This window comes from Acanthaster planci, linkage group LG09, assembly GCF_054643075.1.
Source record: "Acanthaster planci isolate LZ-2023a linkage group LG09, COTS_SCS, whole genome shotgun sequence".
Lineage (NCBI taxonomy): Eukaryota > Metazoa > Echinodermata > Asteroidea > Valvatida > Acanthasteridae > Acanthaster > Acanthaster planci.
Window position 1 is genome coordinate 18,479,759 of NC_141785.1, and position 19,003 is coordinate 18,498,761.

General features: G+C 41.9%; 1 protein-coding gene and 1 pseudogene across 2 annotated transcripts; both read right to left on the reverse strand.

Annotated features, from left to right (window-relative positions):
- Nucleotides 1-4,606: 4,606 nt before the first annotated feature.
- Nucleotides 4,607-9,797, reverse strand: LOC110976675 (glutathione S-transferase theta-1-like). Its single transcript, XM_022230162.2, has 6 exons — nucleotides 9,629-9,797; nucleotides 8,606-8,740; nucleotides 8,045-8,132; nucleotides 6,940-7,090; nucleotides 6,178-6,345; nucleotides 4,607-5,673 (listed from the first exon to the last, which is right to left on the reverse strand). Exons 2-6 carry the CDS (start codon nucleotides 8,715-8,717, stop codon nucleotides 5,518-5,520), a joined length of 675 nt encoding a protein of 224 aa, XP_022085854.2. The 5' UTR covers nucleotides 8,718-8,740; nucleotides 9,629-9,797; the 3' UTR covers nucleotides 4,607-5,517.
- Nucleotides 9,798-10,042: 245 nt separating this feature from the next.
- Nucleotides 10,043-16,376, reverse strand: LOC110976545 (uncharacterized; annotated as a pseudogene). The gene is made up of 5 exons (XR_015426450.1): nucleotides 15,998-16,376; nucleotides 14,691-14,826; nucleotides 13,913-14,153; nucleotides 13,302-13,547; nucleotides 10,043-12,097 (listed from the first exon to the last, which is right to left on the reverse strand). The product of XR_015426450.1 is annotated as an uncharacterized LOC110976545 (transcript).
- Between the last annotated feature and the right edge of the window lie 2,627 nt (nucleotides 16,377-19,003).

Genomic DNA, 19,003 nt, shown 5'->3' on the forward strand with positions numbered 1-19,003 from the left:
TGCAGTATCGCACGCTTGCAATAGACCACGTTACGTTGGAGGTAGCTACGTTCGAGGTAGAAATTAAAAGACATAGCCCTACTCTGTGTGTATAATTATGGTTTTCAGCCTTGCATGTTTTCTACCTAACAGGCGCTCGCTTGCAAACAAACACCAATTACATGCGTGCACATTTAAGATTCTCGTAAGGTTTTCAGTATTGTTGACAACAGTTTCATAGAAGCTTATAATTCTTGTGTCTGACGAAATCCGCTCGAGAAACATGGCTTGAACTTAGGTTGAAGTTGATCAAATCATAACGTTGGAGCATACATTTCATTGACGCCGTTGTCCGGCGAGTTTGTCACCAAATTCGACCAATCAACGGAAAATGACTTTATTCTGATTGGCCGCTACGCTGCGTCGTATAAAACCTGCATGCACGCTTGCCTTCACGGGAGCACGTGGCGGAGTACAGTAGAACGTGCGATATATACTCAGACTACCTCGGAGAGGGTTGTTGTGAAGTCGGAAATCCACACAGATAAAAGAATGGGAAAGGAACACTGATATGACATGAGGATCGGGATCAAGGAATTTGCTCAAAATAGAATTGGACTTAATCTAATTATTCAATATTACCAATTAACACACAAACGAAATTAAATGACATGGATGTCAAAGAATTATACAATGTTAATTTAAACAAATCATAAGTTGGCTATTGGGAGGGGAGGTACCTCCCTGAGTTGAATCCTAAGCCGCCAGCCTGCCGAGAACCAAACAAATCCGAAGACGCGGGAGTTCGTATCTGTTATCGGCGACCTCGGACGGGAGCGGAGCTGGACAATGATGACCAGTGGGCGAGGTCTAGCACTCGACAGATGACTTGTAATGGAAGGGCGTGGTACCGGCGAGAAAAACATGGCAAGACAGCAGACCACAGTTTGCGGTGATGGAACCTAGCTGGTCTTGCCCTGGCGGCACGGCAACGAAAAGACGGTCCAACGCAGACGACAGGAAGGCATGATGATGCCATGTGCCCATGCAAGGAGAAAATATCCCTGCTTGTCCACCCCCAGCAAGCTGAAAGCTCAGAATGCGCCAAGGAATTCCCAATTTCCAACACTTTTAAAGAGCAACTCAAAGGAAAACATGTTTTCTCTAATTTTATCTGTTCAGCATCCACAGCATCCACATCGAACGCAGTGTCATTTGTCTTCAGAGCTCAACTGTAACAAGCTGAAGTGGGCTTTTTCTGTTCATAGAGAGATGCGAATTCTGGACATGCTGAATGTAGATTGCATCATTCTGAGAAAACAGAGAAACCGAGGGGAACCCGCGCCCTGTGTTCGGAGTGGATAAACCCTTGTGCATACCAAACTATGGCTTCAAACAATGGCTACATGCACTGTTTGACATGCACAAGGTTTATTCACTACGAACACAGGGCGAGGGTTCCCCTCGTTTTCCATATTTTGTCAGAATGACGAAATCTACATTCAGAATTCGCACCTTGGCATGAACAAAAAAAGCCCTTTTAAGCTTGTTATAGTTGAGCTCTGACGACAAATGACTCTGCGTTTGATTTAGATGTTTCCATATTTATTTGAACATATAAAAATCAGAGAAAATATGCTTTCCTTAGAGGTGATCTTTAAGTCCGGTAGGGAATTTTAAAGTCCATTTCACTGGTCAAGAATGTGTCAGACCACAGCACAGGAGCAGTTCATGGAACAACAGCAGGTAAAGCGAGGTAAAGACAAGTATGCCAGTCGCAGAGCGACTGGCCCACTTAATTTACACAACCTACGCAAAACTTTACATTACTGAATTCTTAATTCCTAACAGGGTAGATAAATTCAAATGAAACTAAGCAAAGTGTTCAGTATATAAAAAGATCTTTACTGAACATAAAGGAAAATAGGTGGCGATATCGCCTGGCTGTTACATATGTGGCCTGAATTACAAAATGGAGGGTTGAACAAAATAATTAATACACGGAGTAAAATTTACTCCGGAACACCTTGGGCGCTCTACCGGGTACCAGTGATCGGCCACTTTGTATTTTTGAGCCAGATATCACAAAATCACCATGCTGTGGGCAGAAATCAGAAAGATACTAACTTAATACCCATAGTATACACACAGTTGGTGTACTGAAGCAGAGCATTTTGTGCTGATATAGGCTATTTTAGGCGCTGACTAGATGCCTATCGCTCTGTTCATACTTGTAAGTTTTACCAGTCACAAAAGATTTCTTTCTTGAGTCTCGCACCACATTATCATTTTGAACGTTGGTTCACAAAACATACACACAACCTCATCAAATAAGAAAGAAACTTGCTCTCTTCTGAAAGTGTATATGAAAACGAAGTTCAAGTACAATTAGGAAATACGTAATCGACAAAGCATTTTGGGGGTAGCATTATTATTCTGTGAGAGAAATGGAATTGGAAGAGCGGAATTCAAGTTAGATAATGAGAATATGGATACCGGGGCCCGTTGTCATTTTAACCATGCTATTTTCTTGGGAGCGTGGGCGGGGGAGGGCTGCTCTTTAGCGCACAGTCGATGTTCAACATTAAATTAAACCTACTTAACCCCCAATCGCGATTACCATTCGAATATTTTGAAAAAAAATGCACGATGGACGGTACTTGGCCTGCAAGGAATTGATCTCCAGGTAGGCTTCTTTGTTTTTGTTTATCTGCACAGTGAAGAGGACATGGGTAGAGTGATCAGACGAGGCCACAAAACCAGTACACTACACAGCTATTCTACTAGACCGCTAATTTTTTCCTTCCTTACAGGGCCCTATGTAAGAGCGGCTATCTGCGCATGCATATGACTTCATGTTTTCCTGAGCACTCCGTGCACGATACCCATGTGTATATGGAATTCTTGTGAGTCACCCATGTGACGTGACCTAACTTCCTGCACCAGACTCTGTGAAGGGGCTTACCAGTTCAGAGATGTGTTTATGTTGAAGTGAGTTCTTACTTCAACGTGCAGACTTGTAAAGGAAAAACAAATCGAATCTACTGGAATTAAATATCGGGGGACATGTATTTCTTCCTTATTTTGTATTTTTTACTTCAAACGAAAAATCGCTAAATTTCTCACATTTCAGTGATTGCGACATCTTATTAAAAAACAACGCGAAACAAGTCGACATTTTTCTCAAAGTACGGAATCTTCGCAATCTTACAGAATAGATACACACTGCTAGGAGGCTGGGAGATCAGATGTCCATAGACCGTCAACACCATGGTAAACAGGAAAGGCTCAATCCCTGAAACAAATAAGGTCAATGATATTGGCCGCAAATGGCGTCTAATTAAGCATCCGAAAGATTCTAAGTATAATGCTTAATATCAATTACGCATAAAATTAGTGAGATAGATAAAACTCATTGTAGATAGCATGGGTGTAAATCCCGAGGGGATGGGGTATATCCCCCACTTCCTCTTTAGGTGGGGCATGGGTTATTGAGTTATCCCCCACCTTTTGTGATGAGCCAAAAAATCAAAGCGGATTGTGGTGAATTTTTAGAATTTCCCAACGGCTAAATGTTTGCAACTCATCAAACGGGAAAACATTTCTTAAAAAACATAAATATGCCATTGTGATGTGAGAATCTGCATGAATTTGATACACGTTACAGATGTACATTTTTTTAATGAACATCGCCCCCTATATAGTATGTATGGTCTAGCCCCCCCCCCGCCCCAACCCGCTTTCACATTTTCAATTTTCATTGCCTTGCAAGTCACCCCCCCCCCCACCTTTCCACATCCCACATCCTGCGGGAGGGGGGGGGGGGCGCACGCCCCCGTGAAACATCGTCCCCCCACCCGCCCCCACTTGCATAAGCGTTTGAAGCCACAGTACATTGCTTGCCACCAGTTTTTCAATGATACAGACGCTCTGCTGCCTCAGTGTGTCCTAAAACTCAACTTACCTAGAGTGTCCACCAGTGTGTATGCCTAGGGGGACTGCAAGACATTGCACAGTACACGAGTCTACTGGTGCAATGTTTGGTACAAGACAAGGTCTTGGTTTTTTCGGGGGGGGTAACAACTTCAAAATAATGCAGGTTCCAACGGGGTCACTATGGGTCACTTTCTGTGCTGTTGCGTTCCTGCTGCTCAGCTTTCTTTCGTGTGCAGATGACCATACAATTTGACTTGTTCCAGGGGGGGGGGGTTATTACCGGGAAGGAGGCAAAACTTGGGGTGGGGGTGTGGGGTGTTGGTTGGGGAGCACTAACCACTAGCAAATTGACAATCCATCGAAAGTTGTATTTTCCATCAAATCTGAGATTTCCCCCTTCTTCTTTCCCTTTTTCGTTTGTCGTTTTCCTTTTGGTTTCCTTTTTTCCCCAAGGGAAAGGGACAAGCGTCCTCTGCAACGCCTGTGCTGGGCTCTACAGTTTTTATAAGTCACCAAATGTTTCAATTCAAGTCAAGTCTCAGACTTGTTTACTTAATGATGGTCATTTAGTCAACGAGTCGAGTCAAGTCAGTGTTTCGTCGATCGAGTGTAGTCAAGTATTTAGCTCGAGTCAACTGAAGTAAATAAATTGAACCTAATACAACAACAACAAAAACACTCTAGAGAAAAGTTTAGGTTTGGCGTTTTTTACTCACATCTGGGTAAACAACGGGTTAAAAAAAAATCTTACTTGTCATGAAATTGAAAAGAAGTGCCGATGATTGTTATCCAATAACGAAGCAAAATTTAATCCATCACAACTCCAAAACTTAATTTCATTATACTAAACAGTTTAATGTGGGATTCCATCTATAGATGTGTTTGAAACCAAAACATTTTTTCAGTGAAATCAGGGCATAGATTTAGCCGACATTCCAACAAGAGGCTCACTTACTCAGAAATCACTAAAACATTTATGAAAACATGAATTGAGGAAATGCACTTTAAGTCCGGTTCCGGGTTAGCATTACAGTCGACCCGAATCGGACTCCAGCTGGGGATGACTTGAGTCAATACAACTTCGTAAATCTCCCTTCATGCCAGATTAGAATTTGTTTTCCCGTACCACGCAACACGTGACGGTCTCTATCTCGGTAACACACGAATTCACTTGGCACTTTAACGGTACCGCTTTTTGAAACACAAATTTATTAATAACTAAGTTTATAATAACATCTCTTAGTGTTGTAACATGCGTGGTAGAGTAAAATAGGTGCAGCAGCTGCTCGTGACATATTAACACAAGACTATTGAGAAATGGCCAAATAAAACTTTTTCCCTTTACGTCAAATCACTCATTTTATAATGAATTATACTAATTTCTAGCAAATACACAGCGGAAAACGTTGCACTGAATTAAAACGTAGCAAAGACACCTTACGAAATATTTGCAACTCTTACTTTATGTTAAGGAATATTATATTTCTCTTTTTCCTTTTAATCACTGCATCTGCTTGGATCGTATATTCGGTCGTGCTAGTCAAGATAAAAGGCAAGTTTCTGTGTACGATAATATGGAGAACGACGATGTACTTAGCTCCACTACTTCTTTTGGTTTTTGGCGCCAAACTCAATCATATCCTTATAAACATCGTCGTAATCCGGGCGGAGTCGCTCCTCAACTCTCTCCTTCCAGGCAGCGAGTTGTGGGTGCTTGGTCAGCAGATCGATCGGTTTGACCGCCATGATTTGCATCAGCTGTCAAGAAAGAGATGTCAAAATATGCCGGCTGCAGGTTTTGCAGTCCTTAAGTCCGCTTTATTCATCTGCTTACGTTTGGCTCTTACAAAATATGCTTCAATTAACACAAGCTCTCAAAAGTGAGTTCGTGTAGCTTTTCAAGAAAAAAAGGTTGCTCCTGCGTATGTGTCAGTGACGCGGTCACCATCTCATTTTAGTTAACACTGTAAAAGTGTCATGTGTATTTCATATACACTTAGGCTGGTGCCAATTCGCAAATGTGCACTATGATTTGGTGCTGTACTCGAAAATACGCAATGGCTGATTATCTGGACCCAAGTTCGTCATTATTAATAAAAATGAATACATTTAGTATATAACAGGTTTTGCCCTTACCCAAGTATATTAATAACACATTTAGTATGTTCACAGAAACATGAATAGGTTGGTTTTGTTAAACGTCTTGCATTTGAATGAAAAGTAAAACGAATTTTGTTAGTCTGTAAACAACGGAGTAATTACCTCCGACAAGCAGCATATGTCGGCAATGCTGATTTCCTCTGAGGCAAGGTACTTCTTATCTCCAAGAAATACCTTCTCGATGGTTCCGAGAGTCTTGTCAAATGCTTCGAGATCAATGGCCACTTTGGCTTCGTCCATGGGCTTTCCAGTAAACAAAGGCTGCATGACCTTTTAAAAAATGACCAACGTGAGAGTCTCAGAAATGGATTCTTGGCACTGTTTGCTGAACTCGATATGAAATAGGTGCCTTTGAAATAACGACAAAGGCGCTCATCTCTAATACGGGCGATTCACAATAATGCGCCTCCAAGAGTTTGCAACGTGTTGACCAATCACAGTGCGCGAAATCTGTCGACCCTTTCCAAACGCGCATCATGGTCGACAGATTTCGCGCACTGTGATTGGTTAACGCGTTGCAAACTCTTGGAGGTGAACTATTGTGAAACGCCCATATTATATGGTTCTCATATTTTTGGCCGGGAGAAGGGTCGTTCAGTCAAAAGTATCTTGGTTGTGAAATTATTTGTCGAACCGACGAAAGAAAATTGGGTTACAATATAGCCTAGCTATTACAGATGCAGCCGCAATTATCAAAATGAAATGGACAGAATAAGGTGTGGGACTGGCTTTAGAGCACTTTTCAGGCTCGCTACCAACTGAGCGAATATAGCCCTGTGTCGGAGGTCTTACTTTTCGATCCAAGTTTAAGTAAAGCTTCATGCCCTTGAAAATAATACAAGAAATGCCTTATGTTGTACATACCATGTCATGGAAAACGTCAATGCTTGCTTTCCGGATACCAGTGTGATGCCAGTCTAAATATCGATTGACTTTGGCCTGAGCCTGCAAGTCGTCTGGGTACCAGTGATCGGCCACTTTGTATTTACGCGCCAGATACCTCAAAATCGTCATACTGTAGGGTAGAAACCATGCAGTACTACCTGAAACTCTTTGGGTACATCTTAGTACTACTTAAGGGATATCTGCAATAGAATTTCTAATAAAAACCTTCAAAATGCACATTTTTGTCCCAGCTGACCTTATTCTCAACATTTGTTTCACGATTTTATAGAGTACTTTACTGCCAATTTTTACTTTGAAAGAGTATGTTCATATCCATGAGCAAAACTGCGATATCATCCTAGGAAGAAAGCCATAATGCTACATTCATTTGTGCGCAAATAAACTGCATTTTACTCGCCTAAATTTTTCTTTTCTTGGGTAATGCATTGTTTGACATAGCTAAAAGCAAGCAATGATCCCCTTTCTCATCAGGAATGTATCCATTGACTAAATGCTGGGTTTTCAAACCAAATAGGAAAACCTACGCCCTGTAATGTGACCTTCCCTGGATGACATCACTGATACAAAGGAGGTTTCCCTGTGGAACAAAAGAATTGCAATGTCCTGCAAGATGTCAATTGTTCTCGTCATAGCTGACCATTTTAAAAGTTAATAAGGTTGTCTTGAATCTGATAAAACACGAACGCCTTGAACCAAGACCATTTAATGTACAACTGATATAGGCAAGTCAATGTACATGACGTCCCGCAAAATGAGGAAATTCCAAATTCAAACTGAGACCTGAACATCGTCTGTAGTTTCAAGTTTTTGTTCAGAGAGGATATCAAACTACTTTTAGAAACAGAATAGGCCTAGAAATAATCCAATTTCAGAGTAACTAGCCAAATTAAAGAAATACCACCCTGAAATGGGAAGAACCAAATATGTTTTTGGAATATAACCTCTTGATACCGATATCCGTAGTCCTTTTTTGAATCATTTTTTTCCCGATGGAGGGACTCATGCACCAAGGAGTCGATACTGAGCATTCAGTGAAATCTGCTTGACCCTAAGCCATGATTACCTTTCGCCGAGTTTGAAGTCATCATCTACGATGAACGGCACTTTGCCTAAGGGATTGATCGCCAGGTAGGCTTCTTTTTTCTGTTCAGCTGTAGTGCAGAGGAACGTGGAGGCAATGGTCACATAAAATACAAACACGCCAAGTGCATTCACCTTCGCTTGTTCCCATCATCCTTAAAAGATGCTGAGATGGACAGATATTCCATTCTCCATTTGTTTTTTGAGAAGTCAACTTGCATCCGGGTCAACATTTTCGCGTGCGCGTTGCTGCTGCGCACTGAACGTGATGCAGTATTAAAGTATATCGACGAGAATATAATATCAAATCAGTGCTCTGAAAATTGTGATTGCATATGCTTTTTGAGTCAGCAGCTGCGACGAACTTCCATCAAAAATACCCGCGTTATAAAGCTGGCGACCCGAATGGATTCTAGTCCCGCTGTTATTTCCGCGAACAACCTCACGCAAGATCTCGCATCTTCTTGAATTGAAACTGTGCCTCTTCTAATCCTTTGCTGCATTATCTCATTCGTCGATCTTCCCCAATTTGCTAAACACATACCGTGCCACAAGTCGACATTGCTCTCAACGTACGGTATCTTGGCAACCTTACAGAACAGATAAACATTGCGAGAAGGCTGGGACAGTCGATGTCCATAGATCGTCAACACCATGGTGAACAGGAAAGGTTCGAAACCTGAACAGTATCCGAGGAAAAATTTATGGCGTACAGTGAGGAATACAGAACTATTTTAATAAGGGTAAAAATTACAAGCATAAAGAGTGCCCTGGGGGGCATATAGAAGTTACATTTCCGGTCATAAGGGAGAAACATTTTGGGTGTCTTCTAAATGTTCTGAATGTTGCAATTCAGCTGGTTTACACAAAAATGAAACTTGTTCGACTACCTTCATTTTCTATCCTTGGCTTGCAAGTTTTTAAATGTATTTCTTTTTGTTTCATGCTGATGAAGTGCTACACTCATGAGAAAAACTGATGACGTTGCAGGGAGAAATCCTGACCACTGCTGCACTGACATGATGCGTGCATGCATGAAAAACGATGGATTTTCTGAGTTCTGACGCATGCTTTTGCTGTCTGAATTCCCTATCTTTGCTGATTTATTAGCCACCTTTTGTGCCTACATCTGAAACGCCTCCCTAAGTTACTATTTTGCATTGTTATTACATGTCTCATTAAACGAGAATTAGTTTACTTTTATCATTTTTATATGCCTATAGTACCATTTGAACGCTCCGCAGACGAGAATGTTACAGGTTCGATAAAGAACTGGTATACTGCGTTTTTTCTTAACACTGATGGCTCTCTTGGACTTGTATTTGATATCGAATCATTGCTCCAGAACCCTTGTGCTCCGAACAACATTGGAAATTTACAATGTGAAAAAGAGAACTTGCTCGCGTAGCAACTGTGACGCACCCACACTGCTACGACGGGCAGAGAACAGCACAGCGTGGATTTGGCACGGTCCCCTTTTCTCCGTGTGTTTCACTTATGTCTGTGACCCCAGCCTTAAAATAAACACAAGCTGACGCCTTTCTGCGTTTAGTAAAACCGTTCTTACCTGCAGTGTTGCTCAGTGTGTATGTGTCGGAAGACTGCAATGCACTCACTATGCACGAGCTTGTGCGGTACAGGAGAGATGTCTTCACTGCCAACAAGTTAATGCAAGGTCACCAGGGGTTATCTCCGTGGCACCCAATCACGGATATTGCTGTATTGTTTTCTACGCGTTATTTAAATCAGTAGGGCAAATAAAAGTATAAGTACAGTATATAGCGTTCATAAGGCACTCTAGTCACGCCAGCGTATCTGACTAGACTTGGTTCAGCAGCTTCCCTTAACATTAGCTGCGAAACGGGCTTGCAGCCAACGAGGGCGCTGTGTTAACCAACGGACCAGAGCTGTATATACGGAGAGGGCAGCGTCGACTTCAGATATACTTATCATAAAATCGCGAAGACAAAGATGAGACCATGAACTAAGAAAAACAAATTAAGTCCGGTTCCGGGTTAGCTTTATATGGTAGAGAACTACGAGGTGGGAGTTCGTTACACAATGCATGTTTGTTGTATCAAGGAGGAAGGACAACAGACGTCGACAGCCGGCATTTTGGACATGCGTGTAGGATATACCGTACTCGCGACATGACTCTAATACGATACACCGGCAAATCACTTCAAATATTTCTCGCAAAGCTGTATACTATTGTAGTGTCAAGCCTCTCCCGCGTCAGCGAGGGCGCGCGCTCCTCCTCAGAGGAGGCGGACGGCACATACCGCATGGTCTCTGAGCGGCTGGAGACGAGTCCGTTGGGGTGCAAGAATATCTATACCGTCCCAGTCTGAAAACTCCGTCTGTTATGTTGGACATCAGTAGGTCTGACGTGATGGCCCGGTGCCTCGTGACGTATCCAAAACGACACGTGACTCGGAAAATAAGACGGCTTGTGACTTGAAATAACGACCCTCGGATGCCTGACTTATGTACAACAACAAACTGGCAGCTGGTTTATTCCTAAACGCTACTTCAACCAGTACATCACTAAAGGGCGCTCTTAATGGGAGGACTGTGCGACTAGACTTTCACAAGAGCAGTGAGCACCACAATTACTTGTGCGTTTGGTGCCACAGGGACCTGAATAAGTCTGTAGGGCTATCTCACTCACAACTCGCGCTGCGAGATAGCGATCCACCCATTAATCTAGCGTAAGCTCCCCCTTACCGCACCACCAAATAGGGCCTAGTCCCTCAACCTGCTTCTCAACGAAACACGCACCAATCGGGACTCGGAACTGGCCACGCTAACGGCCCTTACACAACGTACAAGGTGTTACAAACCTTATCTACTAGCCCACTCAATTGCTTGCTCTGCCTAAACCACAGCTCTGGGTTTGTTATCGCACGATCGATCCAAATGCAAGGTATAACACAGTCCGTTCGCACTTGATATAGAATACAGAAGTGTGACGTCATGTAGAGCCAGTAATATAGTACCGAAGTGAATTAGTGTGTAAAAGGCATTAGCGTGAGAACCAGCGCGTGAACCAACACGCGCGCGTACTCCATCTTTTTGCACTGCACTTTCTGGTTCACAGTGACGTCACAGTGACTCGAGTCTAGTCGCAAGAAACTGTGACTCGAATCGGACTCCAGTCGAGTCATGGACTCGAATCATTACACTACCACTTTGCAAGATTAGACATTGGTTTCCCATATCACATAATACGTGACGGTCTCTGTCTCAATAACAGGAATTCACTTGGCACTTATGGAACCGCTTGTTGAAACAGAATTTTTAATAAATAAGTTTGTATCGCATCCCTTAGTGTCGCCGAACATGTACATAGTGCAGCAGCTACTCTGTCTCGTCACATACTCTCACCATACTATCGAGAAATGGCCAAACAAAAATGTTTACTTTCAAGTCAAATTACTTACATGTATCTCAAATGAATTATGCTCATTTCTAGAAAATAAAATGTGGAAAACACTGGGCAGAATTAAAAAGTAATGACAGCACCTTTAAAGAATGTTGTCACCTATTACGTCAAATTAATATATGTTTATTTCTTTTACTCCTTTCAATCACTGCATCTGCTTGGACGTATTTGGTGATGCTAGTAAAAAAAGAAAAGGCCGTTTCCTACATATGATAGAATATGGAGAACGACGATGCACTCACTGACTTCCATTACTTTTTTAGGTTTTGGCGTCAAACTCAAAGAGATCCTTAAAAACATCGTCGTAGTCCGGGCGGAGTCGCTGCTCAACTCTCTCCTTCCAGGCAGCGAGTTTGGGTGGTTGGCCAGCACGTCGGTCCTCGTGGAAGGACTTGCATCAGCTGACAAGAAACAAAAAGGGAAAGATGTGCAATTATACCATAGGAAAGACAAGTAGTCACCCTCTTGCTTTTGCTTTTGCAGTCTTTCCGTCTGCAATAACTTCAGTGCGTCCCAAAACAGGATGCAAGCAATTGTAAGCATAACATGCCAACTGGTGGTATTTTCAACTGACATAATTTTAAAAAGAAACTTTTAGCTTGACGATGGTATGAAATTTCATGTTTAACTCCTTTTACCAATCCAGAGATATGCCTCCGTAACAACACAGGCATTCCAAATTGAGTTTGTGCCACTTGAACGCAAACATCGACGCAGATAGTCCGGAGAGTTGGATCAGATTGACTTTGCCGACTGTCTGGGTTGAGCCAGTCGCCAGAGAATGCCTATCAGTCCCGAGCTGGACCAAGACAGGGCGCAATTTTCTTAGCAACGGAGGCTCCTTGGGTGGGAACTGCATTCCGCTAGTTCACAGACTACTAGCCTACTATTATTGGCAAGACAAAGGCGGGAGAATTAAGAGCATTGTCAAGCGCGGAGTTTCCACCTGGCATTTGAAGTCGAAAATAAAGCACTACTTGCTTGCATCACTTTTGGGACACATTGTAAATGTCATGAAAGGATTTATTGAAAGGTTCACGATTTCCTCATGCTTGAAGCCGAAAACCAAATTAAGTTGTTATGGTGCTACCTTTTCTATGTCCCCACTCATTCCCATGAGGGATATTGACTGATATGTTGTCTTAACAGCAGCCACTGCAACCAGAGGCTGAAGCTACTGTCATAGACTAGTGTGTAAGTTCAAGCTATAGCCATGTAATTCAGACAGGCCAAAACTCAATCTATTTCAGTGACTATTTACCTATCCAGGCTGGTGCCCATTCACGGATGTGCACCTTCGACTGGTGGTGTAGTTAAAAATACGCATTCATCTGGTCATAATGCGGGAACAAGTTTTTCATCGGTGCGCATAAATACAGTTAGGCCTGCTGTAGATCTTCGCTGAAACGTTAACGTCTTGGTTTGACTGAGAAGCAATATGAATTTTGTCGGTCTGCAACCGTGACGTACATCTGTGCTGGGAATTGGAGGGGTTGGGGATGGGGAAGGGAGGCGGGGGCGACTTGCCTGGCCATGAAAATATGAAAAGTGGGGGGGGGGACACCATATACACTATAGAGAGGGCGATGTTCATGATAAAGATGTACCTCTGTAATGTGTATCAATTTCATGCAGAATCTTACATCAGAGTGGCATATTTATGGCTTTTTAAAAATCTTGTCCCATTTTAGTGACATTACAAACAGTTCAGTCGTTGGAAAATCCTCAAAATTCTTCACAATCTACTTAATTATTTTGTCCATCACAAAAAAGTGGGGGATGATTCAATAATCTATCCCCCGCTCAAGAAGTGATGGGGGTATATATACCCCGCTATTCCCCACCATTTACGCCCATGTTCTGTCAACAACGGAATAATTACCCAGCAAATATCGGCGATGTTGATTTCCTCCGAAGCAACATACTTCTTGTCTCCAAGAAACACTTTCTCAGTTGTTCCGAGAAACTTGTCGAATCTCTCGATTTTTTCGGCCAGTTCGGCTTCGCCCTTCGGCTTTCCAGTCCGTCGCGGCGTTACGACCTCGATCAATAAAGATCAAAAAAGAAATTCTTAGCATTTGTCACTACCCACACATAAAGCTTAACTTGATCCGAAAAAAACAGTGCTTTGAAATAACGATACAGGCGCCCCTGTTTGGGTCTCATATAGTTTTGTCGGGGGGGATGGTGGTTAGCAAAATTGGAAAGTTGGGGTACCAAAACCGTGTTCGCCACGCAAAGTTGCATTGTTCTGAACTTGAAAGATAACAGGTGACATTATCACTCATATATCTCATGAAGACTGAATTATATATATTACAGCTGAACGAAGTAATACATGTGATGTTGGATTTTCTCTAGAACAATTTCCAGGCATTTTCTACCAACTGACTTTTCAAGTCAGACGACTGTAGTCTCGTAGTTTGATCCAAGCTTGGTTAACATGGTGGCTTCTTGTCCTTTCGACAACGGTAATATATTTGATATTCTACGTACCACAATAAAGAAGACTTCCCTGGCGGCTATGAGGAGTCCAGTGTGATTCCAGTCAAAATACTGATTGACTTTAGCCTGTACCTTCAGGTCGTCCGCATACCAGTGATCGGCCACTTTGTATTTACGAGCCAGATACCTCAAAATCGCCATACTGTGAGGCAGACACCAGGTACCAACGTAAATATTTTCCGGTTGACACGCCTGGTATGTACTGTCCCAAGACGCTTGTGGTTATATGATTTAATTTGTCCTAATTTTGATTGTAATGATAGTGCACTGACTAGATGTCAATCCTTCCGGTTATACTTCAGTTACCAAAATTCTACAACAACTATATCGTGCCGAATCAAACCTCTGCCGAATCAGAAACGAAAAATTGCTCCCTAATTGTGCCTCAATCTTGGAAAAATCATTTCAAAGTTCCAATTTTTAGGACGTATATTTAAATGGAAAACTAAATGATCAAGAAATACATGATCTACAAAGTGATTTCCGGGTTATTATCCATCCAAGAGAAATACTGCTATGGAACTAGAAGAGCAACATTCAAATTGAATAATGTGAACATTGATATCGGGGTTCATCGTTGTTTTTAACTTTTTATGTATTCTTTAGTAGGGTTACTTTTCTTCATACAGTAGACACCCAGTATTTATTGTAGCCTTACTTAGGTTACTATCACAATTACCTTTCGGCAAGTTTGAAATCATCATCATCCACAATGAACGGCACTTGGCCTAGCGGATTCATCATCAGGTAGGCTTCCTGTCTCTGTTCATCTGAAAAGACGACCTGGAGACATTGATCACCAGAGAACTTATAATCAGGCAATCAGTACATCACTTCGATGTGCTACAAGTTTGCCAATCCCCGCCACCCTTTCAGGGCGCTGGGAAGGGCAGTTATTCCAGGAGATATGGCATCATTATCCCATAGACCTGGAGGAAAAACAAAGCAATAGACTGCCAACTCCAGCGGGCGCGCTCGCTCTTGCGTCAACCGGAAGTGCGAAAGTTAGCGGCACGGATCGTATACCGTTTTGCTGTCTTCCTTATGTTAAACTCTGCTGCGCGCTCTATGTGTGAATAAAAACTCAAAATGGCAGGAATTTCCCTGTAATAATGGTGCAGCTGTTGGAAGCAGCGCCTAAAGACAAAAATAGGGTTGAGTTTCAATGGTAGGCCTATACCAAATATCATAACATACCGGTGCATGTATGCTATCTCATCCATTCATGCCCATTTTTGCGATTTTTTTCCACAAATTTGTTAATCGCACGCAAACAAAGGCCAACCGGAAGTTTCCTATGCCGGCAACTCCGGCAGACGGAATATATACACCCAATACGCGGTTCGCCCGCAGGAGTTGGCAGTCCATTGTTTTGTTTTTACTGCAGGTCTATAATCATTCCAAGCACTCATTAGATATCGACTATTTAAACAATGACGGGGATCAAAAGGCCTTTTGTGAGTTGAATTTGAATGAAATCTGGTACACTGAGTTATCCAATTGCAAATAAACATGTACAATTTGAATAAAGACTAAAGACGCTGTTGCTATATACCTCATGATTCGGGGCAAACTTTTGCATAGCGACAACTTCACCAAAATGGACTGGCTCCTTTGTGTCCAATTCTTATCCATTGAAAATAGTGTATTGTTGCAAGGCGTCTCTTTTGTAACTAAGCAAAAGCTTGCCCGAATCACTAGGTACTGAACCAGTACCTTTAGTATGGGGAATTCAAATTGTTAATGCTCATGTGAATTCAAAGAGCTCAGTGTACCAGATTTCATTCAAATTTACGTCGCATAAAGCTTATTGCGCGTGACAGGTGTGCATTGCATGCACATGCACTGATTAGATAATTCACAATACGTGTCGCGTTAGTAGATGCGACTTACTTCATCCACAAGATTCTGTGAAGGGCGGTGAATCACTCTCCCCTGGTAGATGTGGCTGAGTATGAGCACATTCTTATATCTTAAGGTACTGACCAAAGAAACCATCTGGAATCTTTTGTAAATTTAAAGTGCAAGGAACATGTAGCCTATTGCTTCTGCTGCATCGTTTGCAGCAAAGGCAGAATCTCAGATTCCTCAAAATTACACATATTCTCACACCAAATAAGAACATACCGTGAGCCAAGTCGACATTTTTCTCAATATGCGGAATCTTGGCAGCCTTACAGAACAGATAAACATTGCGAGAAGGCTGGGACATCCGATAGCCATAGACCGTCAACATGGTGAACAAGAAAGGTTCAAACCCTGGACAAATAGTCTGAGATTGATAATAAAGGTCATAAAAACGTCCAATTAAGTACATGTACATAGAATATTATACCTTACCGTATGGATGATGTTGGACGTCTTATTTGGCCATAGAGCCATTTCAAATGTCTCTGATGTGTTTCTGGGCGTAAACCCGTTCCAACGATGGGGAGTCTTTCTTAAATTGCCTGGCCCCACGCAGGTTTGTTCATACACAAGTCAACAGAAATGTCCATACCATACTGAGTACACGTACACTTTTGGTTCCCTCAGACAGTCTCCCTATTCAACAACGTGTAACTTGACCGTGTATACATTTGATCATGCCCGCTGAGAAGTGAGAATGCCCCCTGCCTAAATCACGATGCGCTCTTCATTTCTTTATTTGTACCGAAAAAAGAATCAAACGAAACTAATATATACAGGACGAAAGTGAAATAAATCTAAAACGAAACAAATATATAAAGGTCGAAAGAAGTATACATAGAACGATACTAATACATAAAGTATGAAACCAAGCTATAAAAAGGGCAAAAGTACATTTAAAGGACAAAGGTGATTTATATAGGAAACTACTAGAGAGCGAAAATAATATATTGGACAAAACCAATGAACAGAGAGAACGAAACTAATATAGATAGCATGAAACTATTTTATAGGACTAAATTAACATGTATAGGATGAAACTAATATGTATGGAACGAAACTAAAAAATATAGAACGAAACTAATAATTATTGATCGAAACTAATAGATATAGAACGAAGCTAATAAATATAGAACGAAACGAAGAAGAGGACGAAGCGCCGCCACCTCGATGCCAGACCGGTTGTGATACAGACCAAAATGTAAAATATCTACATGTAGAACGAAATCCTAAACAATATATGACGAAAACGTAAAACAAATAAGACGAAGCGCCATCTACCGACTGGTCGTGCCGCGCGCGCCATATCCAGCACGGAAAGTGTGCCACGGACAACACTTGATGCCCCTGTGCACAAACCTGTATGAGACTTGTCTGAAGAAGCCCTGTTTTCTAAGTCAATGCTTCCGAATTTTCCTTGCTAAATTTCACTTTTTGGGACATGTAATCACTTTATGACGGCTGTTGTAACATTTTAAGGGAAAATTAGTGTTGCTTGTAACTCTTATGGAACTCTTTCCCATTACACTCTTGATGATACGGTAGACGTCACAACATTTTATACTTGTAATAGAGATTTGTCGAAATGAGTGGAGCTGTGATTCTGAACCATGGCTCAAGAGCTGGAAAATAATGTGAACGTTCATGTACCAGAAGTAGTTGACAACCTCCTTTAAAACCCTGCTTTCCATGAAATGGGCAAAGGCCTACTGCTACGAGTGTCAGTTTTAATCGCGTACATTGACACTGGCACCAGTGCCCCTCACGCATGTTTCAATCCCATTCGACGAGTGAAAATTAACGACTTCTACCGTGTGCGTCCTTTATATGTTTGTTTCATTTTTTATTTATTTTACTTTCGTCCTAAATATATTAGTATCGTTGGATATATAACTAAAACCACAAGTTGGCACCTGGATACGAGACAGGTCAAGACGGGGTCAAGACTCTTGCGCGCGTGGCTCGCCACGCGTGCGCCAAATCCATAATTGTTTTGGATAACTTACACAAGGAATTTACCATAGAATGTTTTTACCCCGTGCTATGCCTTACTCCTATTTTATCCCACACACCAGGGTAAACCTGTACCAAACTGTCTGACCTTATCCTATGTTTATCCTTTACCAAAGGTCATTCTGTACTATAATTTTTCACCCCGCACCTCATTCCTATTCATATCAATATCATATTATTATTATTATACTTATGCATATTAATGACCTTTCTCTTTTTAGGTCAAAGGTCAAATTGTGCTCAATATGCCCCTCCCCACTACATACAGAACTCAGATTTTCACGGTAGGATAGCTGATAAAATAGCAGCATGGATTTGGGTTACAAAAAACAACAAAATAATGATCGTTTAAAAGCGGAGCGACAGACGAAACATCGTGCAGAACGCACACGCACTGCATGCTCTCGTGAACCACGACCGGTGAAAAACGATCGTCGCCAAGGCGGCGGTTCTGTAAGCAAAATTGTTTTTCTGCAAGATCTTCAAGTAAACTATTTCAGAGGTGTGTGAATCGAGTCCATGGCAATTTTGTGTTTCTGAAAATGAAGCCTGTTTTTTCTAAATTGTGGAAATGCTTTTGCCTAGGTGAGTTACCGTGAGAAATGCTTTTGCCTAGGTGAGTTACCGTGAGAAATGCTTTTGCCTAGGTGAGTTACCGTGAGAAATGCTTCAATTTCGAGTCACTCAGTAACCAAGACAAAATGCGAGTCAGTAGCAGTGAGGAACTTCTTTCACGAATTCCCGCGCTCGATCCGTACAAGGCCCGTTTCACGAATGGATTCTACGGGCCCTTGCGTTGTTATGTCAGTGAACAACCCCATTGAGCAACTGGCATCTTTTGGAATTAAAGTTGGACCTCTTTTCTTTATACTTTGCTGCGTGTCTAATTCTCTCCTCGTCTGATAAAAATATAATGTGTCTCAAGTTACATTTTTCTAAACGCACGGAATCTTGGCATCCACGAATAAGAAAAACACTGCGAGCAGGCTGTGAGGAAGGATATCCATAGACCGTCAGTACCATGGTGAACAAAAATGGTTCGAAACCTGAACAGTATCTGAAGAAAAATTA